Raw genomic sequence first — 27196 nt, forward strand, 5'->3', positions numbered from 1 at the left:
CCACCCCTGCCAGTTGTACCAAGCTGGAGATCAAGTCTTTGGGGGCATTCCAAGTCTGAAGCATAGCAAGGTATCACTTACAGCCAGGGCACGTGAGGGGCAACGGTGGTGTTAGGCAGCTCAACTCTGGGAATCTGGGCTCTGGAGAACCCTCAGACTTCCCGGTGCCCCCTCCACTGCCCTGTCCCAAGTTCCTCTAGTGTGTGTGTATTAGGTTTTGGAGCACAGAATACAGAAACCATAGGAAAGAAGGCAAGAGACCATATCATATCTCAGACAGAACTGCGTTTATTCAAGGCGTAGTGACAGCAGCCTTCCTGCATGCTGGAAGCAACTGTACTGTGAATGGGAAGAGTTAGAGAGGCTGGGGCATGAGGAAACAGATGTGGTTGCAGGGGTCTACATGTGTCATCTTCTGGAGATGCCTGCTAAAGCAGGATAGGCTATCTTGAGCAACAAGCTGTCTCCAACAGTTCCCTCTGAATTCCGGGCAACTAAGATCAGTGGCCAATCCAGGTGTGATTTATTGATAAGGTTAGTAGCAGTCTCAGAGGCAGCTAAGATCAGCAGCAGTTTCAGAGGACTTTTGGGTTTCTGCAGCTGGGCATTCTATCAGTGTACCTATCCCTCAAGAGGGAAATGCAGTTTGGGCCCGCTAGTTGCTTTCAGAAGCTCCTTGGCACCAGCACAGCTCCCTCTGAAGACCAGTGTCTGGCATGTTCCTTAGGCTCTGAAAGAGAAGCTACAGATTTATTTGGAATATCCAAGTTTACTCACAGTTAATACCATGCAGCTAGAGACAGTTAGGATGTCTGTGATGTCTAGTAGGAGCAGGTAGCAGGGCATCCAGAAGAGAGAACTGGAGCTGAATAGGAAGGTTAAGAACCCAGAATGTTGGGGCTGGAGAGATGGCTCAGCAGTTAAGAGCACTGACTGCTCTTGCAGACGACCCGGGTTCAATTCCCAGCACCCACACGGCAGCTACACACTGCCCTTAACTCCAGTTCCAGGGGATTCCGACGCCCTCCTCTGACCTTCGAGGTATTGCATGAAATGGGTGTGCTCACATACATGTAGGCGATACACTCATACACATAAAATAAAAATAATAAAATATTTTTTAAAAACCCCAGAATGCAGTTTGCTTGCAGGATGTGCAGAATGCCACACACACTTCCACAACACTTGGAACTCTGCATCCACTTCTCTTTTCCCTCCTCCTCTTTGCGTTTTCTGTTGGATTCTTGAGATTATTTCTCTCTTTTCTCTCTTCCTCTCCAGCTTCCTCTTTCTCCCACCCACTTCTCACCCACTTTTTTTTTTTTTTTTTTTTTTTTTTTTACTGCCCTTTAGAAGCCAGTTGTATTCAGTGGGATACATGGGAAGGGTGGCAGGCTGGTAAGGACCATTCCTGGCAGGGCTATGACTTGGATCCCTACTGTCCTCAGACTTTGTCCTCACTGCTGGGAGACTGAGCTAGGGACTCTGGTCTCTTTCTGTTGGCATATTGAGCCTTGGGCCACCTGCAGCAGGTGGTAAAGAACTGGGGAGGGGATATACACAGGAAGTGAAAGGAAATATTGCAAAGGTGAGAAGAGTCAGGTGGGTTTTGGGATGATGGGAACACAGGACTATGAGGGACTGATAAGGTAGTTCCTAAGCATTTACTTTACTTTTTCTTTCTTCCTTTCTCTTTCTTTCTTTTTTTTTTTTTTTTTTGGTCTTTTTGAGACAGATTGTCCTTGTAGCCCCCGCTGACCTGGAACTTGTTATGGCCTTGAACTCACAGAGATCCACCTGCCTCTTAAGGCATGGGCTACCATGCCCAGCCCTAAGCATTTTCTTTACATATGGGTAGAGATGTGAGGATGTCACCCATAGACTGGATTTTGCCCCAGCTGGGGGCACTCCCATGGTCAGATGGGAGATGGAGACAAGAGGATTAGCTTGGAAGCTTGTGGCCAGCTAGCCTGGAGTACACATGGAGCGCAGCAGAAACAACAGGAGAGACCCTGCCTAAATAAGGTGTAAGGTGAGAATCAACTCCTGAAAGTTAGCCTCTCATCTCCACACATACGCACTGTGGTACGCCATTCACTATCCTTCAGTTTCTAATGGTTTTCTCTTTTTGCTTCCTCTTCCCTTTATTTATTTATGTATTAATTGCAACGCTGGGGATCAGACTCAGGCCTTCTTGAATGATGTGTTCTACCACCCAGCAACACCACACCAACCCCCTCTCTTTTTTTTTTTACAGAAAAATTAATTTTTAATGCAATTGACTCTTTTTTTTTTTCAAAAAAAAACACCAAATTTATTTATGTGTCTGTGGTGTGTGTATGTGTATGCACATGTGTGTGCATCAGCCCATGAGGCTACAAGAGGCCATTAGATCAACTGGAGCTGGAGTTACAGGCAGTTGTAAACTGCCTGAACCTGGGTTCTGGGAATTGAACTCTGATCCTCTGGAAGAACAGCAAGTAATTGCTCTTTACCACTGAGCCATCTCTCCAGTTCCTCCAACTCCTCTTCTGAGGAAGGATGAAGCAAATCCTTTAACAGAGTATGTTTTCAAGGGGAAGGTTGTTATCACCAGAATGAGTGTGGATATATTTCAGAACTTTCTAATTACTAAATCAATTCCTTCTTTTTTATTCATTTTATTATTGATTTTTTTTTTTAAGACAAGGTCTCACCCTGTAGCCCCATGCTGGCCCTGAACGAGGTTGACCCTTTGGCCTCAGCCTCTCAAGTGCTGAGATTACATGTATGAGCCGCCACACCCTAAATCAATTTCTGAGTAGTTCAATAGCAGGAAAGAGATTAAGCACATTGTACACCTGGAAAGTCGAATCTCCAGGCTGGGTTTAATGTGCAGGGCTATTGCAGGTTTGATGAAGCTAACTCTGTCCTCGAAATCTTTTTTTTTTTTTCCTTTGTCTTTTTGAGACAGGGTCTCCCTGTAGCCCCAGCTGGCCTGGAACTCGCTATGTAGACCAGGTTGGCCTCCAACTCACAGAGGTCTGCCTGCCTCTGCTTCCCAAGTGCTGGGATAAAGGGCCTGTGCTACAAGGCCTGGCTTTCATCTTCCAAATCTTGATCAACTGTGGTTACACTGATTTGTGATCCTGGCTTTCAAAGCTGAGAAGCAATGCACATGACTAACATGGGTTAGCAGAATCCTTGGCCATTCCTAACCCCCAGACTTTTCTTTTCTGGTGCTAGGCTGACTCAGTATGACTACAGGGGCAGGCTGAAGAGTCTGGAAGGGAGTATCCTACACATTTCATGTCCTGGGAAAAGAGACTTCTACCTCAAGATGAGGGATTGTTAGACTCAGCTCTGCTCAGAGCCTCAGAGAAATGACTCTCCTCCTGGCTCAGTGACCAAAGTTCATTCTCTCTTTATTTAAAAAAAAAAAAATATGTGTATGAGTATATTGCCTGCATTTGTATAAGTGCACCCATGTCGTGCAATCCCCGGGAGTCAGAAGAGGGTGTTGATCTCCTGGAACTGGGCTCACAGATCCCCTGGAACTGGGCTTAGCTGCCATGTGGGTGCTGGGAATCGAACCCTAGTCCTCTGAGGCTAGTGCTCTTAACCGCTAAGCCATCTCTTCAGCTCTGTCAGTGGCTTCTTACTCAAAGTGCTGAGCTGTGCTCAGTGCTGAATTTGTTATCTGACCTCTGGGGACAATGTTTCTACCTCTCAGTCTCCCTACAAAGTGTGAATCTGGGGAATTATTAGTAAATGACTTCTCCAGGCGTTAGCTCAGAGCCTGCAGTAAATAGGACTTTCATGCCTGTTTACTGAGTTAAAAGAATGTAAAGAGTAAAAATATTAGCACCAGACCAGCTGTCCTTGTCTAGGTGCGGCACAGAGGAAAGATCTGATCCCCCAATCTGGAAACTAATCTCGAAATAAAGATTACTTCCACTCAGCTGTTTCAAGCCACCTAGGATTTCAGGGGTCTGGATTTCGGCGCACATTTCCGGAAGTTAACAGGTGCAAAGGGAGGTCAGGTGCCTGTCCACGCTGCCCAGTCCTCCACTCTCGCCCGGCTTGTTGACCCGGTGTTTTATCCGCGAAGCGAGGTCCCCATCCCCTCCCCATTCCCCAGAGCAAGCCAGGGTGCCCGCCGTATCACTCTCAGCTCCGCACTCCCGGGTCGCTGGAGAGGTCGGACTACGGCCCCCAAGAGGCAGCACGCGGCGGAGGCCGCCGATTGGCTGCTTGGCGAGGGGGCGGGGCTGGACGAGGGGGCGGGGCTGGGCGGGAGGCAGCTTGTGCGTGCGCGCGGCAGGCGCGATGGCTGCGCTCGCCGGGGTGGCGGCGCAGGGCGTCGTTCGGGGACTGTGTACGCTGACTGCATGCCTGTCGGCGCGGCTTCCGAGCCGCTGGCCTAGGAGGGGCTACGCCGTGGGCTGCGCGGAGGTGAGGACCGGGAGGCTTCGGCCGAGCGGCTCGGGGGGATCGGGAGGACGGTGTGGGCGGCCGAGCATTCCGGCCACCGCGGACGTCCCGGGACGCCGGCAGCCGCCGTCCCCTTCGTCCTTTCGGAGGACTTCGGCCCGCGGGAGAAGTTCGTGCCAGCGGACGGCGACCCAGGCCCACCCCGAATCCTCCTCGGTGGGTTCTCCGCCCTCCTGTGCGTCAAAAAAGTTTCTCAGCATATTAATTGGTTCCTACCACTGCTGGAAGTCAGGGACTCTTATTTCTGAGAAGGCAAATCTGGTAACTTTTAAGAATGACTAGGAAGATTTCAAACTCTCTGTGAGGGCCGGTCATGGTGGGCCAGATCTGTAATCCTAGCCTTTAATGCCAGCGCTCGGAAGGCCGAAGCAGGAGGATCTCTCTGAGTTTGAGGCCGTCCTGGTCTTCGTAGGGAGACCCTGTCTAAAAAATATAAAAAATATAAATAAAAAATAAAATCTTTGTATGGTTAAGTTGTGCAGCCATCAAGGCAGATGACCTTTATTGGTGGGTGTGTGTGCGTGTGTAAGATGTGTAATGAGGGCGCGCTGGTGTAGAGGTCAGAGAACACATTTCGTGGGGTCGGTTCTCTCCTTTCACCTTATGAGCTCTAGGCGTTGAATGCAAGTCTTCAGGCTTGCACAGCAAGCTCTTAAATCAGCTGTGCCATCTTGCTGGCATAGTTTTTTGGGGGTTTTCTTTTTTTTTTTTTTAACTGAGAGTTCAAAAATTCAAAGAGCATGTGAATCCCATAGACTTGTCTTCCAAAGACACCAGCCACTCTGTTTTGCCACACCTATTTATTTTTCCTCCTTTATAGCTTTAAAATATTTTTTTAAATTTTTATTTATTATTTTTATTTTATGTGTATGAGTGTATTGCCTGCATGTAGGTAAGTGCACCTGTGTCATGCAATGCCTGGGGAGGTCAGAAGAGGCTGTTGGATCCCCTGGGACTGGAGTTACAGACAGTTGTTAGCTGCCATGTGGGTGCTGGGATTCGAACCTAGGTCTTCTACAAGAACAACCAGTGCTCTTAACTGCTGAGCCATCTCTCCAGCCCCCTATAGCTTTAAACTCTTAATCTCTGAGTTCTCTTATTTTCAACCCAGCCTGAACTTTATGTGTACCAAGAAAAGTTCATTTTAAACTGACCTACCATGCTACAGTATCTTGCCTAACAAATCTTCTAAATTTACCTCAAAATTACAAGCAACTGGATTGTTTGTTTGAGATGGTCTCACTAGTTCCTCTGACTGGCCTGGAACTCACAATGTACACCAAGCTGGCCTCATACCCTATGATCCTCTTAACCTCTGCTTCCCAGGTCCTGTGATTACAGGCATGTGCCACCAGGCCTGATTTCAAGCAAATGCGGCTTGAACAGTGTGTCACAGCAGTATGTCCACAACTATACAGAAATGAAATTGGACTGCTAGAATGAGAGAGTTTTTATCTCCAGGAATTTACCTTCTGAGAGTCACCAGCTCTTCCTTTCACAAGGGACAGGTCTGCTGTATTCCTCCCTGACCATCCTTTGCATTACTCAACATTCAGTCAACCTTTACTGAGCACCTAAAAGGGTCTATCTAAGCTTGATGCCAGTGTTGATGGCCAACGTGTGTAAATCACATCCCCCCCATCTGTTCAGACAGAGTAACATAAAATCTGAAGAGCTTTGTTCATTTCTCTAGAAAAAATGTGAGGGGTTTTATGACCACGCTGAAATCTATCCATGAGCTCCAGATTAGGACCCCATTCTAATGGGATTTATGGAATAGGGAAGGGCTGTAGGGATACTGAAGGCTATGAGGATATTAAGTACACTGATTTCAGGGGAGAACTGAACTCACAGGTAGAGGGCAGCAGTGGGTGAGGAGGGCAGTGATTTCAGGCAGAAAGATCTCAGCCCCTCCTGGAACCCCTGCTTGTTTCCAGGATCTGCCCAGAGAACAGGAGAAAGGCCCCTGACTTTGCTGCTACCTCAATTTGAGGCTCAGTTTTGGATCAGGCACTTGTAAAAGGGCAGAGAAGCCTGTGGCTCATGTTTTTTTCTTGGAAGTTGGTTCTTTCAGGGGAGGAGGGAGCTGAGGATAGAACCCAAGCCAGGCAATTGTCACGTTCTTAGTAGTCCTTGCTATTTTTTCCTACACATTTCTGTACAGTTTTGCTAGGTAATAGGCCATTTGGAGATAGACACCTCCTCAAAGCTTGGTACAAAGAATAAATAAAAATACATTAGTTGAATGTCTGGCCCAGTGCCCAATGTAGTCTACTGGTTCAAGGTACAAAAAGATCAGCCTTGGAGGCTTTGGGCTCTATTAGATTCAGGCATTTCCTGTATGGCATGAGGGGCTTGATGAGTGTCTCTGGCTGCTGTTTTCTGGTGGTTAGAAGTCCTCTCTTACTGATTTGTTATTGCCTGTTTCTCCAGTGTGCGTGACCACCCCCAGCTTGGCTCATTTTCTAAGCCTGAGAGGCTCTGGCTGCCTAAATTAGGTAAAGGAGCGGAAGACTGCTTCCTGTGAGCTCTTACCTGCTTAGTGAGAGGTAGAGTCATTACTGAGTCATTCCAGTTCCTGTTTTCTTGATGCAGAACTCATTCTTAGCTTCCTCCACCTTCTACCCTCTTGTTTTCCCTTCTCATCTTGCCTGCTGTTTCTCTGCCTTTTGTTGGTGACTTTTATGTGGTCCATCCTTAAATGTTGATGTATGGAGCTAGATATAGCTCAGCAGTTAAGAGCACCCAGAGGACTCCTCCAGAGGAGGAGCTCACCTGTAACTCCAGTTTCAGGGTATCCAATGCCCTCTTCTGGCATTGATAGGCATGCATGTGTGTGACCCACATATAGACAAACAGGTACACACGCAAAGTTAAAAAAATTAGCCAGGCGTAGTGGCGCACGTCTTTGATCCCAGCCCTTGGGAAGCAGAGACGGGTGGAGCTCTGTGAGTTCAAGGCCATCCTGGTCTACATAGCGAGTTCCAGGCCAGCTGGGGCTACAGGAAGACCCTGTCTCAAAAAGACCCCCCCCCAAAAAAAAGTGAATGCTGATGTGCTTCCTAGTTCCCTGAGAACAGAGACTTTCTAGATTTTCATCCCCAGTCCTGACATTTCTTGCCTCACAGGACCCAAGTGGGTTATATTGTTTATTCCACCCCCACCCCTGCTCTTGCTGCCCCTTTTTGGTTCACTGTGTGTAATACCAGCTTCTCAGGATCTGCAGCAGCCCCCCCCCCGCCTCAAAAAAAATTCATGGGGATCCCTGCGGCTCTTCTCTCTGCCCCTGCACCTGAATGATTTCTAAGTCCTGGCTGTTTCCCTTCTTAGTAATGATCTTCCCTTTTCTCCGTCATTTTTAATTTTATGTTAGTACATGTGAATTGTATCAGACAATGGGTTTCAGTGTATTTTCATACATGTATATAGTGAATTTCAATCATATTTACCCCCCATTACCTACACCCCACTCCTGTGGTCCTCCTCTCTGTGCTCTAACTTACTTTCTGTCTTTTTAAAAAAAATTCTATTGTGAGAGAAAATGTGGGTACTTGTCTCTGAGTCTGATTTATATATTGACACAATGATTCCCGGACCATCCATTTCCTGCCTTCTCTTCATTCTTCTTACTGCTCCCCTAGGTAAAATCATCACCTCTGTCTGGATTGCAGAAGGTCCCATGTCCTTCAACTGATTCCCTTCAGTCTATGCAATCTGTTCTTCCCTCTGTAGCCAAAATTTTCCTATAATGGAGGCCTGAGGATTCCCTTCTGCTTCAAATTCCACAGCCTAGGAACCTTGTGGATAGCCCATCCTCCACCCCTTTGGATGAGGTATAGGGGTTCAGGCCTTCCCCTACTCCTCTGTTCTGCAGCTCTGGGGGTGGTGTTCAGCACAGACTGTCCAGTGACTGTGTTTTCGTGTGTCCTTTATATTCATCTGTAATCAGGGACCATGTCTGTCTGCCCTGTTGATTGGGCTCTTTGGAGAGGTGACTTTTTTTGAGACAGGGTCTCCCTATAGCCCCAGCTGGCTTGGAACTCACTATGTAGACCAGGTTGGCCTTGATCTCACAAAATTCCGCCTGCCTTGGCCTCCCAAGTGCTGAGATTAAAGATATATGCTACCATGCCTGGCAGGAGAGGCGATTTTTTTTTTTAATTATATTTTATGTGTATGAGTGTTTTGCCTGCATGTATGTGAATGCTCTCTGGTACAGTGCCTGTGAAGGCCAGAAAAGGATGTTGGAGCCCCTGGAACTGGAGTTACAAATGAACAGCAGCTGAGCCATCTCTCTAGGTCTGTGATGTTTTGTTTCATGTTTATTTATTGTGTGAGGGTGTATGGGTGCAGGTACCATGGTGCACTTGTGGAGGTCAGAGGACAACCTGTGGAGGAGTCCATTCTTCTTCTACCATACGGGTTTTGAGGATTAAGCTCAGGTCATTAGACTTCTAAGGCAAATGCCCTTATCCACTGAGCCACCTCCATGGCCTTTTGTTGGTGTTTTTGAAACCTGTTCTCACTAGGTATCCCAGGATGGCCTTGAATTTAGGCTCCTCCTTACTCAGTTTTGAAAGTGGTGGGATTGTAGGCATGCACCACCATGCCTAGTTTGTGATAGTTTTGATATACAAATGTGTATATTAGAACAATGAAAGTTTTTTGTTGTTTGTTTTGAGACAGAGTCTCATTATGTAGGCCTAACTGACCTGGAACTCAGTGTAGACCAGGCCAGTCTGGAACTCGCAAAGATCTGCCTGCCTCTGCCTCCCAAGTACTGGGATTAAAGGTATGGGCCATCACAAACAGCCTGATTTGCGTTTTCTATTTTCTCCTCTGACTGAACCCTGTGCTAGACTAAATGTGTGTGAAGAGTGGTTTGACCCAGTTGGCACCAACAAAAGAAACAGCAGACTGGTTTGATTAGTTCATTAGTTTGATTTTTTTTTTTTTTTTTGGTCTTTTTGAGATAGGGTCTCCCTGTAGCCCCTGCTGTCCTGGAACTCACTATGTAGACCAGGCTGGCCTTGAACTCACAGCCTGTGCTCCTGCCTCCAGGCTCCTGCCTTGAGTTCCTATCTTGGGTTCCCTCAGCGATGAACTGTGACTTGGGGGATGTAAGCGGAATAAATAACCCCCCATCCCCAAGTTGGTAGTGGTCAGAGTGTTTTGTCACAGCAATTGAAAGTAAACAGGAGTTCCAGGCCAGCCAGGGCTATATAGTGGTACCCTTCTCATGAAAGGAAGGAAAGAAGAAAGGGAGGGAGGGAGAGAGGGAGGAAAGGAGGAGATGCTTATGAAGGCCATTGCTGATGGTTAAATTGTTTGTTTATATGTCACCCAAAGAGAACAAGGTGTGAAATTGTACTTAGTATAGTTGTAAGTAATAGGACAAAAAAGAAAAAGGGAAAAATATGAACTGGTTGTATTAAAGTACTGGGATTATGTTTTCTTTGAATTTCTCTACTTCCAACTTAAAAATTACTTTATACTAATTATGCTTTTTCAAGACTGAGTAGCCAGTGTTGGCTTCAAATTCACTGTATAGCCTAAGCTAGTCTTAAACTCTGGATCCACTTGTTTCTGCCCCCTGAATGCTAGAATTACAGGTGTGTACCACCATGCCAGGTGAAAATTCATTTCAACAAGGTCATTCTGTGCTTGACAAACTGGAAAAGAAGTAGTTCTGTGCTCACTCAGAAATCCCATGCCTTGGTATAGCTCAGTGGTAGAGTGCTTACCTAGCATGTGCAGTTTGATCCCTAGCACTGCAAAAAAAGAAAGAAAAGCAAGTCCAGGCCACCTCTTTATTTTTTCTGATACCACTTCTCAGCTATGACCTGAAGATTAAACCTTTCTTTTAGATTTATTTATTTTATGTGTATGAATGTTTTGCCTGTGTGTATGTATGTGTACCATGTGCATACCTAGTACCCTGTAGAGGGCATCAGATCTCCTGGAACTGGAGTTAAGGATGTGTTAGCTGCCACATGACACATACCTGTAGTTCCAGTACCTGAGAGGGTCAGGCAGAAGGATTGTGAGTTGGAGATCAGTGTGGGCTGCGTTGTGAGACTCTGTCCTAAAGAAATAACAAAAATCCCTTCCACTCAACTAACAGGTATATAGCTGTGTGAGTGCTCTTAACCACCGAGCCATCTTTCCAGCCCCTATGTTGAACTTTTCCTGTACAAAAAGATTGTTTCTTTTTCCTTCATTTGCTTCTGTCTCTTGACTCATGCAGTACCAATTCTCTTCCCCTCTGTGCAGAGCCCTCCCACCTTTGGGTTCCTGTTCGACATTGATGGTGTGCTGGTGCGAGGTCACAGGGTAATCCCAGCTGCCCTGGAAGCATTCCGCAGGCTAGTAAACTCTCAGAGACAACTTCGGGTGCCTGTGGTTTTTGTTACAAATGCTGGGAACATCTTACAACATAGCAAAGCTCAGGAACTGTCAGCCCTGCTGGAGTGCAAGGTAAGAGGCAGCCAGAGGCATGAAAACCCAAAGATAGGTTCCTAATGGAACCTCCATCCCAGCCCTACATCCTTTTCCCTGGGTTGTGGTACAGTTTTGGTAAGCCCTAAGTTGTGATCAGTTTGGGCAGTGGAAATCTGGGGTACATTACTTCAAGTTCTAACCTAGACTTGTGATGACAGCCTGATCAATAGGGCCTTTACACATGTGCACTCTCACATACACACACACGATTCAGTGAGCATAGAAATTTGTCATTGGGACTGAGAATATACTTCAGTTCATAGAATGCTTGCTTAGTATTCCTGAAGCCCAGCATGGCATAACTGAGTATGGTGGTACACACTGTAATCCCAGCACTTGTTGACTACATAATCAAGTTCAGGGATAGCCTGGGCTACATGAGACCCTATCTAAAAGGAAGGAAAGAAGGAAATTCTGCCCATCTATATTGGCATTTTGTTTTGTTTTTGAGAGGAAGGCTCATATATCCACATGTAGTCATTAATTCTGGGCTACAGGCATGCACCTCCATACCTGGTTTATGTGGTACTAGGATTTGATCTCCGTTTTCATGCATGCTAGGCAGGTACCTTACCAACTGAGCTACATCCCCAGCCCAGCTTATTGGTTTTCATGACTCTTCTGGAAGTTTAGCCTCTGAAAGTAAGGATCACATTTGTTTTATACTCCACATCACAGATGGGATTGTGCAGTAATAGTTCTTGTTATTTATTTTTTATTTATTTATTATTATTATTATTTTTAATTTTATTTTTTATTTTATGTGTATGTGTGTATTGCCTGCATATAGGTAAGCGCACCCATGTCGTGCAATGCCTGTGGAGGACAGAAGAGGCCATTGGATCCCCTGGGACTGGAGTTACAGACAGTTGTTGGTTGCCATGTGGGTGCTGGGATTCGAACCTGGGTCTTCTGCAAGAACAACCAGTATTCTTAACCGCTGAGCCATCTCTCCAGCCCCGAGTTCTTGTTATTTTACAGTAATAAGAATAGGTGTGGCGGTGTAAGTCTTTAATCCCAGCAGAAGCAGAAGCAGAAGCAGGTAGATCTCTGAGTTTAAGGATAGCCTGGTGTACATAGTGATTTTTAAGACCACCAGTGCTACATAGTGAGATCCTGTCTCAAAGCAACAATAATAATAATTATTATAAGCCAGTGACACATACCTGTAGTTCTAGTACCTAAGAGGTTAAGGCAGAAGGATTGTGGGTTGGAGATCAGCTTGGGCTGCATAGTGAGACCCTGTCCCAAAGAAATAACAAAAATCCTACCCACTCAACTAACAGATATACAGCTGTGAGTGCTCTCCTATAAAAGCTGACCAGTGTTACCCCCTTGCAGTTCTGTGTTGCATCCAAGATGGGCACATTCTCATTAAGGGTAAACTCAGATTTTGGAAGGGGTCCTTTGGAACCAGGAGAGTAAAAGTTGATTGATAAGGCAGTACTGGTTGAGGTTGAATCCAGTGTAAAGAAATGAAACTGGTTTTCTAGAACCCTTTCCATAGAGGGTCTCAAAAGCATTCTGAGGAGCCTAGTGTGGTGGTACACACCTGTAATCCTGGCACATAGGAGACTGAGGAAGGAGGATAGCCATGGGTTTGAGGTCAGCCTGAGCTATGTAGTGAGGTCACATCTCAAAAAAAAAAAAAAAATTCTACATAAAGACTACATTATACGAGTTGGTGTGAATGTTAAAAAGCTCAATCTTAGGGACTGGGGCAATGGCTCTGTGGGTAAAGTGCCTGAGTTGGCTCCCTTGCACCCTTCTAAAAATGCTGGACTTGGTGGTACACCTGTAACCCCAGGGCTAGGAGGGTGGAGTCAGATCCCTGGGACTGGATGGCCAGCCAGTCTAGCCAGGTTGAGTGAGAGACTTAAAAAATAAAGTGACTTCTGGTTTTCCATGTATGCATCTCCCTACATACATATGCGTACACATGCATAACACATACAGACTAAACCTTGGGCTGGGAGTATAATTCGCTGATACAGCACTTGCTTTGCATTTGCAAGGCCCTGGGTTTAGTCCCCAGCACTGCAGGGGTAAAGGGAAGCTAGTTTTTAAGTAGAACTGAAAACAAATGGTCAAAGTCTAAGGTAGATTTTTAGGACAGTGACAAAGAACCTGGGTGTAAAGCCTGTGGTTTCCAAGTGAGGGATGGAAAAATCTAAGGGATCTTTGAGCTTAGTCCAACACAATTGATAAATAGATCTTTTTATTAATTTTAATTTTATTTTTTAAATTGTTTTATGTGTATTGGTGTTTTGCGTGCTTGTACCTAAGTGTACCCGTATCATGCAGTGTTCATATAGGCTGAAAGAAGGTGTCAGATCCCCTGTGGGTACAGGGGACCAAACCTGAGTTGTCTGCAGGAGCAACCAGTGCTCTTAACCACCGAGCCATCTGTCTAACTTGGAATACTCAGATCTTATATCTGATGGTATTTCTCTCGTTTGTTGAGAATTAAATTAGGCAGTCTTTTTTTTTTCCTCTGGGGATTGAACCCAAGGTCTCATACATGCTCAGCAAACACTTTGTCCTAAGCTGTATTCCCAGCCCTATATAAGTTCTCATTCCTAGTAGGATAAGTTTTAGAAAGTGTCAGGTGCTAGGAAAGGCTTTCACCTCTGTTTGGGGAGCATTTTTTTTCTACCCTAGTGACAGAACCTGCTGCTTATCTTCATTATTTCCCTCAACTGTGTTTTCCCAGGTCTTCTCTATTTCTTGGTTGTCCTCTAGGTGGATCCAGACCAAGTCATTCTCTCTCACAGCCCCTTGAAACTCTTCTTGCAATACCACAACAAACGGATGCTAGTGTCTGGGCAGGGGCCCCTGGTGGAAAATGCCCAAGCGTATCCTTTTTGTCTTGCTGTTTTGGTTAGAGAGGAAAGGGCGGGACTGGGGCCTCCCTAGGCTATGTGGGAACCAGAGTAAGGAAGGCTGGGTTCAGGGTGCAGGCTCAGGATGCTGGAGATGTGAGGGTCAGGGGAATGAGGACAGCTCCTTTGTGTGGTCCGTCCTCCTGCCTGGTGGTTCCTGAAAGCCAGTCCATGTACCACCACATCAGAGCCTTCTGTAGACCTTAAAGTCCATAGTCCTGAGTCTTAACCTTGCAGTGTTTTATCTATTTTGTCTAGGGTAAAAGTCAGTGTCCTAGTTTGTTCTTCATTGCTGTGACAAAACACTCTGACCAATACCAACTTGGGGAGGAAAGGATTTATTCAGCTTACAACTCCCAGGTCACAGTTCATCAGGGAGCCCAGGGTAGGAACTCAGGGCAGGAACCTGGAGGCAGGAGCTGGAGCACAGGCCATGGAGGAAAGCTGCTTACTGGCTTGCTCCCCTGGCCCCTGCTCAGCCTGCTTTCTTATGCAACACAGGCCCACCTGCCTAGGGGTGGCACCACCCACAGTGGGCTGGGCCCTCCTACATCACTCATCAAGAAGATGCCCTTCAGATGTGGCCACAGGCCAGTCCAATAGAGGCAATTCCCCGATTGAGGCTCCCTCAACCCAGGTGTGTCAAGTTGACACTAAACTATCCAGCACAGTCAGGAATCTTAATAATTAAACAAACAGCTGCCCAGGTGACTAGATGTGGAAGACTTTTCCAGCTTTTGTCCTTGTCAGCACCTGTTAGTGAACTTCCATTTGGGCTTGTGCAGTCAGGAAACAAAGGACATGATCCTAGTTCTCTGGCAGCTTGTTCATTTGTGCTGGGCACCATGCTGGACTGTGTGCTCTAAGGCAGGTAGGGGACCCAGGTAAGAGCATCAGGAGTGTTACTTAATCAGGGGGTTCATACTTGAAAAGGGAAGAACACCCATGAACAGTAAAGGCAAGTATATTAGTGTTCTCTAGAGGAGCAGAACCAAGGAAGTAGATATACAGTATAAAAGGAGATTTATAGCCTGGCTTACACAGTAGGGATTGGCTAGTCCAGCAGTGGCTGTCTGCTGCTGGAAAGACTGAGAACCCAGTGGGTGGTCAGTCCACACAGCTGGGTGCTGCAGCAGTCTTGGTCTGGCTAAGGGCCTAGAAGATTCCTGGAGAGCTACTGGTTTTCAGTGCATATTAGAATTCCAAAGAAGCCTTTTCCTCATACCTCTTTATATCTGGGCCACCTTCAGAAGGTGCCCCCACTCCAGGAGAGGGTCTTTTCCCCTCAGTTAATCTTTCCTGAAAATACCCTCCCAGACCCACCCAGAGGCATGTCTCTTAGTTGATTGCAGATCCAGTCAAGATGACAACCAAGATTTACCATCACAGGAGCTGGCAAGATGGCTCAGCCAGTAAGGGCGCTTGTCACCAAGCCAGACAACCTGTGTTTGATCCTCAGGACCCACATGGTAGAAGAAGAGAACCAACTCCCACAGATTATCCTCTGATCTCCATATGAGCTCCACCCCCCCAATAAAATTTAAAAAGATTAGCAATTACAGCATGAAGGGATAGGAGTGTAGCTCAGTGGTAGTGTTTGCCTAGCATGTTATGAGGCCTTGGTTTGAATCCCAAGCACCACAAAAAGAAGATGAAGAAGGGGCCAGGCATGGTGGTACACACCTTTAATCCTGGCACTCAGGAGGTAGGACAGAGCTCTGAGTTCAAGGCCACTCTGATCTACATAATGAGTTACAGGCCAGCTAGACCTACATAGTGAGATCCTGTCTCAAAAAATAGAAGGGCCAGCAGGGTGGCTCATCCAAGCCTGATGACCACTTGAGTTTGATCCTTAGGTCCCACATGGTAGAAGGCCAGAACCAACTTCCGAAGTTGCTTTCTGACCTCCACATGCGCACCATGGCACACGTGCCCCACCCCACTAAATATAATTTGAAAAGAAAGATGGCATGCGTCTGAAGGCTTCAAAGAATGAGAGCTTCTAAGTGTCAAGGTGTAGAGGGGAAATATTCCTGGAACAGGCATGACCTATGGCTTTTGTAGATGGTTTGCTGGTTCCCCTGGAGGTCCTGAGCAGTTGAGTAAGCAGTTGGGGTGGGTGGAGTTGGGCATTAGAGAAGAGGTAGAGTAGGCTGGATGCGTGAATGTTGCCATAAACTCAGAACAGTGGAGAGCCAGTGTTAGTGTAATCATTTGGGAGATACCGATTTTGAGTGTCATCTGAAACCATGTCTAGTTAAGACTGCAGCGTGGAATTGGGGACAGGAAGATGGAGGCAGGTCTTAGAGGGGAGCAGGCTGGAGCCAGCTTGGTCTTCTGGGTGACGTTCCCTTCAATGCTGAATGGAGTTTCACTGTTGATGTTTTGCTTCTCTGATTTCTCTCTGACTATTGTGTGACTTTTCCTGGGGAGTTGTGAACAAATGTCTGTTCACCCCAGATAGGGTACCACCAACAGGCCAAAGAGACTATTGTAAGTCTAGTTTAATGAGTCAGTCATTTGATTGGGGTTATCTTACAGGAGCATGGGTGAAGGGCTGCTTACATGAATGTGGGTAGCTCAAAGGCAGCAATGTCACCAAAAGGCCCACCCCAGCACAGATGACTCAAAAGCTGCATATCCCTGGAGCTCCCTGTATAACTTTGCATGTGGTGTGGCTGATGGCCGTGTCTCTTCTTCCAGAAACACTTATATAACCTGGTGTATGTGTGGGAGTGACTCTTGTAGCTTTTAGGAATGTTCTCACTTTGGGAGGGAAGTAAGGGGAATCTTTCAGTTCAAAGGAAAGAGTCACATAACAGTGACTTTGCTCGGCTCCCCAGCCACAGAGGAGTGTTTTCCTGGCCCAGCAGGTGGAGGTAAGCCCCTTAAGGGCAGATATTTTCTTTTGCCTCTGTTCCCTAGATCTTGCCTTTTGTAGGACCTGGTACCTGGGATGCCCTAATGAATACCAAGGGATTAGACTGGTGTTGCTTGTGTCTGGTCTGTGCAGTCTCAACCTGCCTATTGGCACTTGTGGGATTATGATATCTGCCTGCCTGCTGTGCTCAGGACTGGGTCTAATTTCCCTCACTTGTGATCGGATGCATCTACAAAGTCATCTTCCCCAGAGCTGTCTAGCTTTGCTTCCCTGATCTTGCTCCAGACTAGGCTTCCGGAATGTGGTAACAGTGGATGAGTTGCGGCTAGCCTTCCCAGTGCTGGACATGGTGGACCTCAAGCGACGGCCGAAGACCACGGTAATGAGGACAGGGTGGGTCACTTCACCCTCTACGATGCTCCTGGGGTCTTTGTGTGGTTGACTATGTACCTTGTATTGATTCCACTTGATCTGGCCCCCCTTCTGCTGAGAGCTGCGTTTTGTTGGTGCTTCTGCAGTGCCTTCTTGGAGAGGTGCATCTGGCCAGGGATTGTGTTCCCGGATAGATAGGAAGGTCTAGAGAAGCAATGTGCTCTAAGCCCTTGCCCTTCTGCTTTGTTGTAATCACCTGGAAACTCCTTGCAGAGCCCTGACATTTTCTTCAGCACACAGTAGTCACAGTGGTGTTTACCAGCTGGCTCCCCCAGGTTTTCTTGGGGTGAATCATCAACATTAGTAAATTCTCAGCACTGCTCCTTCATCCTGAAGCAGTCCAAATTGATGAGTCTGTGTATCTTCCCATACTTCTTTTGGGTTTAGCTTGTATTTGAAACACTGATTTGATTTGTTTTTGTGGTTCTGGTGATTGCTTGAACCCAGGGCTTGTACATGCTTGGGAAGTGCTCTGCCACTGAGCTTCCACCTCATCTGGTGATTCCTTACCTCTCACAGACAGTAGCTCCAGCCTCTCATTGACCCTCTAGAGTATTACTGCCCATCTCTTGGTGCCCAATGATCCATTCCTCATGAGCACTTTAAATAGAGTTAATAACTTAGAATTTGATGACATGCAATTACAGACAGATAACCTTACTTTCATTTATTTAATAGAAAATAGATTTTAAGTCCTTCTTCCAGAGCTTTGCAGTTGTAGAGCTACCCTCTCCTTTGAGAGCTTTCTCTTGAGCCACTAAAATTCTGAGAACCAGAATGGAGAGTGGGAACAGACCTTAGAGTAGCTCCAAGCCTGAGCACTGCACAGGGGAAGAGATTCACCCCAGGTCCCCCAGTCACTTGGTGGCAGGGCCAAGCCAGGGAAATACAGCCCCAAGAAGCTGGTAAAGTGAAGGCCTCTACAGCTGACATCAAGATAAGTGATTCCTCATGCTCAGAGGGCCTTTCTCTCCATAGTAACCTAATTATAGCGGCTCTTGCTTGGCCCAGGATCATGCTTTGTGTCCTGGCTGGAGAAGCACAGCTGACCACACACCTCCTGGCAGACTTCCTATATGGTGTCCCTCAGCCAGTGTCGAGACCTCCCTGGTTATTGTCTTTCCCTTTGTGCATCTTCTTCCCTCAGTTCTTTCCACTCTCCTTGGCTTAAGCTGGACCCTGGGGGTGGTCCCTAACCTGTGGAATTTGTTTTTCCTGCCACTCACCTCTGGTGACTGGATGCTCCAGGAGTGGAAAGTGACTAGCATTGATGGGCCTCTTCTTTGTCTTTTGGCAGCCCCTCCCGACGACAAGTGACTTCCCTGCCATTGAAGGTAAAAGGGGCCCTGCACCTGGGTGGGTGTGGGTCTATTTTCCTCTCTCCTTTCAGGTTCTTGTTGTTCTAGTGTTACTGTTTGCCTACAGCCTGATAGAGTGGCAAGGGTGTTCTTGCACAACAGGACCTGGGACATTTGAGTTCCAGCCCTGGGTGTCTACACAGCACCTCTGAGATGTGCTGATAATCTTTCCTTCTCCACAGTGCTCACATTGTTATGCCGAAGAATTGTAAGCTTAGCAACTCTCAAGAGTGGAAAGGTACTGACAGTTTAGTCCAGTGTCGCTTAGCTCTCCCCTTTATTGTACAGATACTGTAACATCTCTTCACTATCCTGAAGTAATAGCGCTTTCCTGTTAACTTTGTCAAAAAGTAATCAGTAGCCAGTTGTGCACACCTGTAAACTCAGCACTTGGAATGCTGAGGTAAGTGGAGTTCAAGGCTCGTCTAGGCTATAGAGGAAGAGGCTCTATCTCAAAACCAAAACCAAACCCAAATGAAAAAATTATAATGCCTTAGCTGTAATGGGGGAAAGGAAAGGAATTTTTTTTTTAATTTTACTTTTTTATAAACATCATTTATTTTTATTTTATGTGTATGAGTGTCTTGCCCACATGTATATAAGTGCACCCATGTGGCCTGTGGACACCAGAAGAGGGTATCAGATTCCCTAGAACTGGAGTTACAGATGGTTGTTAGCCACCATGTGGGTGCTGGGAATTGAACCCAGGTCCTCTGCAAGAGCAGCCAGTGCTCTTAGCCATCTCTCTAGCTCCTGGAAAATGTTTTGATAAGATTGTAATGTGTTTCAATGTGTAATAGTTACTTGAGAAGTGAAATAATTGTTCTAAACACAAAATCACCAAGAACATTCCAGCAACAGAGTAGATGTGTTTATAGGTATGATAGTTGTGTGGGAAGCACTGTCATTGGTCAGTTGGTTTTCCAAAGTAGAAAACAATTCTTAGCAAAAGTTTAAGAAATATTAGGAGTCTCTTGACTTACATGATTACTATTTTGAGGGGGAAAAAGTTGTTAAAACTGTATGAAAATGCTTTTCGGGACTGGAGAGAAGGCTCAGAGATTAAGAGCACTGGCTGCTCTTGCAGAGGACCTGGGTTTGGTTCCCAGCACCCACATGGTAGCTAAAAACCATCTGTAACTCCAGTTCCAGGTGATCTGATGCCTTCTTTTGGCCTCTGCAGGCATTGCACATGGTACATTCAGGCAAAACACTCATACACATAATATAAAAATAAATCTAAAAAGTTTGAAAATACTTTGATTAGATATAAAATGAAATTGCTCAAATAATTATGAATAGGCCAGGCTGTTCACCTACATAAATGTAGGGTAGGACATTCAGATACTGTTAGGATGAGACAATTTTTGCCTATATAGACTAGTTTTTTTCTTGATAAGTGTATCATTGTGACAATCAAAATATATCTTCCATCTTTTTTTATTTTTTTAATTAAAAATTTTTTATTATTTTTATTTTATGTGTATTTGAGAATTTCATACATGCATAAAAGGTGTTTTGATCAAATCCATGCCCACTCCATACGTGGATTCTGGGATTTGAACCTGGGTCTTCTGCAAGAACAACCAGTATTCTTAACTGCTGAGCCATCTCTCCAGCCCCCTTCCATCTTTTTTTAATTAAAAAAATTTTTGAGAATTTCAAATGAGTAAACCATCTTTTAATTTTATTATAAAATTTTTTTGAGACAGAGTTCTCATTTTGTATCACAGGCTATTCTATTACTCAGTATGTAGCCAAGGCTTGCCTTGAACTCTATAATCTTCCTCTTTCAGTCTTCTAAATGCTGGCATTCTAGGAATGAGCGATGGTGTTTGCTCAAAACTTTTTTTTGAGACGAGATCTCACTGGCCTCCAATTTGCTGTGTAGTCTAAGAGACTATGAACTCTTCATTGTCCTGCCTTTACCTCCCAAGTGGTAGGATTACTGGCATATACCACCATGCCCAGCCTTAAATTTCATTTATTTACTTAACTATTTTTTTTCTTTTTTCTTTTATGTGTATGAGTGTTATGCCCCCATGTATGTAAATACACCTGTGTCATGCAGTACCCACAGAGGTCAGAAGAGGGCATTAGATCCCCTGGAACTTGAGTTACAGACGATTGTTAGCCACCATGTGGATGCTGGGAACCAAACTCCGTCCTCTGCAAGAGCAGCCAGTGTTCTTAACCACTGAGCCATCTCTCCAGCCCCTATTTACTTACCTATTTTTGCATTGCTCGGGATGGAATTCAGGGCCTTGCTAATGCTAGTACAGGGCCAGCTCTCCGGTACTGAGCTGCACTTCAAGAGCCCATTCCCCCCCCCCCCGCCTTTTTTTTTTTTAACTGCCACATTCCCACAGGAAACTTGGCTGAGTTAGGATTAGAATTCAGGATTTTCTCAGTCCAAGCTCTGTGTTTGGCCTCAAGGCTCAGAAATGCAACCGAGGGAGGGCAAGCCCCTGCACAGTGCAGGTAGTAAGGTGTGGTGGGCAGAGTCCCATCAACAGATGAAGCCATGTGAGACTTGCTGCTTTTTCTTTTTCTTTTTTTTTTCTTTTTGCTTTTTCTTTTTTCCTCCTCTGTGAAGCACCAGTGGAGACACAAAGGATACCCTTGGGGTGTTCCTTCTGGGCCCTGGGCTTTGTTTACCCAAGGTATACAGGTACATGGCTTGGTTAAGGCCAGCTCAGAGAACCATACCCTCACCCAGATACGTGCACCTTACTGAAGAGCTCTGGGTTGGTCTCTGTTGCCTCCTGAGGGTCTTCTACCCACCTACCACACAGGGCATGCTGAGTACCCTGCCTTCTCATCTCTTTGCCTTTTATTTTTAAGGGGTGCTCCTCCTTGGGGAACCCATCCGCTGGGAAACAAACTTGCAGCTGATCATGGATGTCCTCCTCAGCAATGGGAACCCTGGAACTGGCCTGGCAACAGCTCCCTATCCCCACCTCCCTGTCCTGGCTAGCAACATGGATCTCCTTTGGATGGCTGAAGCCAAGATGCCCAGGTGTGGACACAGTGTTCCTGACCTTTTCCATTTCTAGATGGGCTCCATAGGTTCTAGGGTAATGTGGCCTCTGGGAGGGCTTTCAAGAGTCGCTTCATATCACTATTAAGCTAATACTGCAGAGTACTGTGCATGAAGGTATGTTGGGGTGATATTTCAATATGCACTCTCACAGTCTCAGGAGGTTTTTAAGGTATGTGTTCAAACACTTCCTTCCTGTATTAGCTCTTTCGCTTCTTCATTTGCTTTAGTGTGTGAGTCCTAGGGGTGGGGAAAGCCAAGATTCTGATCCCTCTGCCTCCTGAGTGATGGGATTGAAGGTGTGAGCCACCATGCCAGATCTACTGCTTAGTAATGTAGCTTAGTCACTTGGCTGCAGCTAGCTGCAAGGGAGGCAGTGAACATACTCTACTACTAGCAGCCCATGTGCTCCATTGGAAATTGATGCTGACAAAGAAGGGAAGGATGGCAGCCAGCAGTTGTAGACCAGCATTTAAACTTGGATTTGGGGGCCAGTGAGATGGCTCAGCAGGTAAAGTGCCTGCTGCCAAGCCTGATGACTGTGTTTGAGTCTCATGACCCATGTGAAGTTAGGAGAGAACTGACTCCATAAAGTTGTCATTTGACCTCCACTTGCACACCATAGCATGCATGCCCACACACATGACTCTCACACATATGCATGTGTAGTAATAAATTAAAATAATTTTTTTTAACAAGTTTTTGGAGTGAGGCTACCAGAGTTGCCATCCTGGTTTTACTACCCTGGGGAAGTTGCCTAATCTTGCTAGGTCTGTTTCCTTGGGTGTAAAATGAGGATAATAGTAATACTGGAGGGTTTTTCTGAGCATTGATTCGATATGCTATCCCATGCTGCAAGAGTGCCCACTAAATATTCACTCTTACTAGAATAATTTAACTTTGGCTAGTCACCCCAGGACCCTGGAGTACAAGTTGGGGTGTGGAAGCAGCTTAGAGAAAGACAGGTGGCACAGAGAGCAGGACTCCTAAGTTCTCTTCTTGGGCAGGTTTGGCCATGGCACCTTTCTGCTTTGTCTGGAAACCATCTACCGGAAAGTGACAGGCAAGGAGCTGAGATACGAGGGCCTGACTGGCAAGCCCAGCATCCTCACTTACCAGTATGCAGAGGACCTGATCAAGCAGCAGGCAGAGAGGCGGGGCTGGGTCGCCCCCATCAGGAAGCTCTATGCTATAGGGTAAGTGCACTGTATCACTTCATCCCTGTCACAACCTTCCTTCCTCTTCATCCACCCACACCCCTTGTTTTCTTATAGCTGAGTCACACTTCTACTCCCAAATAGATCTCTGTTCTGTTTGCTTGTTATACTGAACTTGGATTATCTCCTATTTCCTTTTCCGGTATTGTCGCCCCTGCCAGCGATAATCCTATGTCTGATGTCTATGGTGCCAACCTGTTCCACCAGTACCTGCAAATGTCAAAGTGGGGCAGGGCAGAAGAACAAAGGACTAGCGGACTGCAGAAGCAGCGGCCTTCAGCAACCCAGAGCTGTGCCTCCATCCTGGTTTGCACTGGTGTATACAGTTCCCAGGATGTGGGGTCCACAGAGCCTGCCCTTGGAGGGGCAGAGCCTCCATTCCATGGGCACCGGGACTTCAGCTTCCACCCAAAGCTCCTGGAAGCATCCCACATTGTGAATGATGTGAATGAGGCTGTGAAGCTGGTTTTTAGCCAGGAGGGTTGGGCTTGATAGTAAGGGGTACTACATTGGAACCAAGGGGCAGCCTGGGTCTGGGCCCCAGGATATCCTGCCTGCCAAGCTATGGTCTGGATCATTGGACATCATGTCCCAGCCTAGCCCCCTCACCACTACATCCTGGGGGTGTTAATGATGACAAGGACAGTGACTTCAGTAGCCATAGAATATATATTGGGCAGCATTTCACAAGGAATGATGGATTTCTGGGCCCTCTGTGTCTCCCTATAGTCTGACCTCACGCCAGTCCCTTTACCTCTGTGCCTCAGCAGCCTCCTTTTAGTAGGACTTCTAAAAAGGAAGATACTATAAAATTATGTGGAAACTTCTGGATAGCCTTTGCTCTTGCTGAAGGAACCACTGCATGCCAGCGAGGTGTGCAACTAACACTCTTGGTAGTTTTTACTGTGTTGTAGAGTATTGCCTAGAGACTTTGACTTTGTTGTTTTTTAAAATTAAAATCATTCTAATAAGTATTTGCTATACAGTCTCTTGTGAATCTCTGTCTGGAATGTACTAAAGCCCTATGGGGAGAAGATGGGGGTGAGTGGGCCACGTGGGCACTCTTCCTGGAGGCAGAGACTGGTGGCACTTTGTTCCATAAGGTGTGGCATCTTCTCTACTGCTGTTGTTCTTCCCACCCCAGGCTGCGTGCAAAGCCAGAATCTGTCCAGGAGTGAGTTTTGCTTGGCTTTGGCATGCATAGCAACTTTCTTGGTGTGGAAAAGGAAAAGAATCTCATTTCTGTCTATTATGTTTGTTATACAGGCTTTTCCTATAGTGAGTCTTAAAAAGTATGTATTTCTTCTTACATTCCGTCCCATAGAGTAATGCTACTCCATTTTTTGCGTGTGTCTTATATAACCTTGGTACTTGTCAGATTTCTTAGTGCTATAGCTTAGATGCTCTCTGTCAAAGGTCTATGTGTTGGGGCTGGAGAGAAGGCTCAGCAGTTAAGAGCACTGACTGCTCTTGCAGAGGACCCGGGTTCAATTCCCAGCACCCACATGGAGGCTACGAACCGTCCTTAACTCCAGTTCCAGGGGAATCCGAAGCCCTCTTCTGATTTCCGTGGCATTGCACAAAACGGGTGCACTCACATACATACAGGCAATACACATACACATAAAATAAATAAAAAATGAAAAGAAAGGATGGAATGGAGACTTTGTTTGGCTGGTTGACCACTGGGGGAAACGACACGGGTGCACTCACAAACATGCAGGCAATGCACTCATACACATAGAATGAAAATAATAAAAATTAAAATTTTTTTTTTTTTAATTTAAAAAGGTCCATATGTTAAAGGCTTGGTCTCGAGCATAGTGCCACCTTTTAGGAGGTGAACGTGGTGGCACATGCCCATTAATCCTAGGACTATGGAGACTGAAGCAGGAAGATTGTGAATTTGAGGCTTAGGACACATAGCAGAACACTTGTCTCAAGAAATCAAAGCAAAACAAATAAAACCTGACTAACATACCTAGTTAGTACAGTATTCACTTGCATTTACAAGCTCGTGGCCGCATGCATCTCCACCCCATCTCTCTTCCCCTCCCTCCCCTTCCTTTCCCACCCCGTTCCTTCCCTCCCTTTCTCTCTGTCTTTCTTTCTTTGTCACGGTCTCGTGTAGCTTCAGACTTGCTATTAGCGAACACTGGCCTTGAACACCTGATCTTCCTGACTCTGCCTTCCAAGTGCTGGGGTTACAGACATGTTCCACCATGCTGGACTTTTCCTTTTTCTCACATCACTATTGGCTACATCTCATTTCTTGACACCTCTGAATACTTCACTGTTGTTTAGAGGTGAGGGAGGGAAGGCTTGCGAGAGTGGCCAGTGGAGGAGAATGGAGAGCTGGCAACCTGGAAACTGAATGAAGATGGTCCGTGCTCACTCCTGAGGACCAAAGCCAAGTACACCTGTGCTTGCTCCAGCACCCAAACAACCAGTTCTGCTGGCTCCCCTGACGCTCTGGTTGTCAAGGCCAGAGGCTTGAAGTCATGCTTACCTTCTCTCTCATGCCCCACATCAGCTTGGCTCTCAGCGCACCCAGCGTGAGAACACAGTTCACCTTCATTGCCTACCCCCCATCAAGGCCCAGCATCTCATGGCCCCTCTCAGCTGCCTCTGTCTCATCTCTTCCCTCTCTACCTCCCTCCCCACTATTCTCCACTTAGCCCATAAGCCAGTTAGGTTATAAATTGAATCTATTTTGTGGTCAAAACCTTCCCGTGACTGAATAAAAGCCAGAATTTCTTAACCACAGTGCAAACGCCTCTCCATCCCGCCATCCCACCACCTTGGTGGACCTTGCCTGCTGGTTTCCCTCACTTCATGCTCCTGCTCCAGGGCCTCTGCCTCCCATCTGTAACCAACTTGCTCCATTCCTTTTTTGTTTTTTCTCCCTATCACATATTAAAGAGCTGGTGAGCAGGTCACCTCAAAGGCTTCTGTGATTTACTCTAAAAAATAGCACTTTCTCTCCCCCTTAACTTGCTTCGTTTTTTTTGTAGCATTTACCACTCCTTGACCTAAATACATCTTTGCTTATTTTACTCTAAAATAGAAGCTCCATGGGTTGGGCCATATTGACTTGTCACATTCCCCGCACTGGCATGCCTGGCCTCTGACAGGATTCAGTTGCTATGTGTTCAGTAGTTGGCCCTTGCTAATCCTGCATGTCTACCTATAGGATCTCTTCTTTCTTCTCCTTGTATGGCAAAAATGGAGATAGTAGGTGGGCCTGGAATCTCAGCTCTGCCACAGACTTCAAGGTTTTTTTTCTCACCCATGGGGCTTGTGTAGCAATGTCTGCATCATAGGTTTATATGAGAAGTAAATGGGGACCGGAGATGCAGCTCACTGGGGAGAGGGCCTAGCATGGAAAGTCCTGGGTTCTAACCCAGCACTGTGTAAACCAGGCATGGTGGCACACACCTGTAAATCCCAGCTCTGGAGAGGTAGAGAGAGGCAGGAGGAGGATCAGAGGTTCAAGATCATCCCTGAATATATAGCAAGTTCAACTCCAGCCTGGGCTAAATAAGACTCTGTCTCAAAAAAGGAAAAAAAAAAGGAGTTAGCTAGGCATGGTGGCACATGCCTTTAATCCCAGCAGAGGCAGGTGGATCTCTGTGAGAGCGAGGCTACCTGGGGCTACAAGGAGACCCTGTTCACAAAAATAAATAAATGAAAAACACCTGAGCTTTTAAAGTTCAGAACTTACCATATAGACTATTTTTCTAGGCAGTAGGAAGTCCAGGCTAGGCATTTCAAGGCTGTGAGAACAGCTCAGGGCTGTCCTTGAGGATTCAGTTTACCCCACCATCCTTGGTGTGTGGTTTAGCTCATGCAAGATGATGTGTTATAGTATCTGGAGTGACCCAAAAAGGCTCTTGTATTAGAGGTTTGGTCACTAGGCTGTGACAGTATTGAGAGGTGGTAGAATCTAGGGGGTGGGGCCTAGTGGAAGGAAGTGAGATCATTGTGGGCATCCCCTAGCCCCATCCTCTCTCTTCCTGGTCACCATGAGGGGAATAATTCCCTTTGCCACAGTCTTCTGCCATTATGCACTGCCTCATCACAATCACAAAGCAACAGGGCCAAGCAACCATGGACTCAGACTTCTGAAACTGAGAAGAAATAAACCTTTTCTTATATGCTGTAAACCTGATATTTTGTCATAGCAATGACATGCTTTTTTAAAAAAATATTTTCATTCCATGTGTATGAGTGCTTTGCCTACATGCATGTGAATGCATCTGTGTCGTGCAATGCCGCAGAAGTCAGAAGAGAGCTTTGGATGCCCCTGGAACTGGAGTCAAGGATGGTCCACAGCCACCATGTGGATGTTAGGAATTAAACCTGGGTCCTCTGCAAGAGCAGTCAGTGCTCTTAACCACTGAGCCATCTTT

At 46.2% G+C, this 27196-nt stretch overlaps 1 protein-coding gene across 1 annotated transcript; it reads left to right on the plus strand.

The window, feature by feature from the left end:
- Nucleotides 1-4294: 4294 nt before the first annotated feature.
- Nucleotides 4295-23758, plus strand: Hdhd5 (haloacid dehalogenase like hydrolase domain containing 5). Its single transcript, XM_029566805.1, has 8 exons — nt 4295-4434; nt 10747-10950; nt 13717-13829; nt 17023-17116; nt 18467-18503; nt 21372-21546; nt 22575-22763; nt 22946-23758. Exons 1-8 carry the CDS (start codon nt 4309-4311, stop codon nt 23274-23276), a joined length of 1269 nt encoding a protein of 422 aa, XP_029422665.1. The 5' UTR covers nt 4295-4308; the 3' UTR covers nt 23277-23758.
- Nucleotides 23759-27196: the final 3438 nt, after the last annotated feature.

Source organism: Nannospalax galili, unplaced genomic scaffold (genome assembly GCF_000622305.1).
Source record: "Nannospalax galili isolate Female #2095 unplaced genomic scaffold, S.galili_v1.0 scaffold199, whole genome shotgun sequence".
In the NCBI taxonomy this organism is placed as follows: Eukaryota; Metazoa; Chordata; class Mammalia; order Rodentia; family Spalacidae; genus Nannospalax; species Nannospalax galili.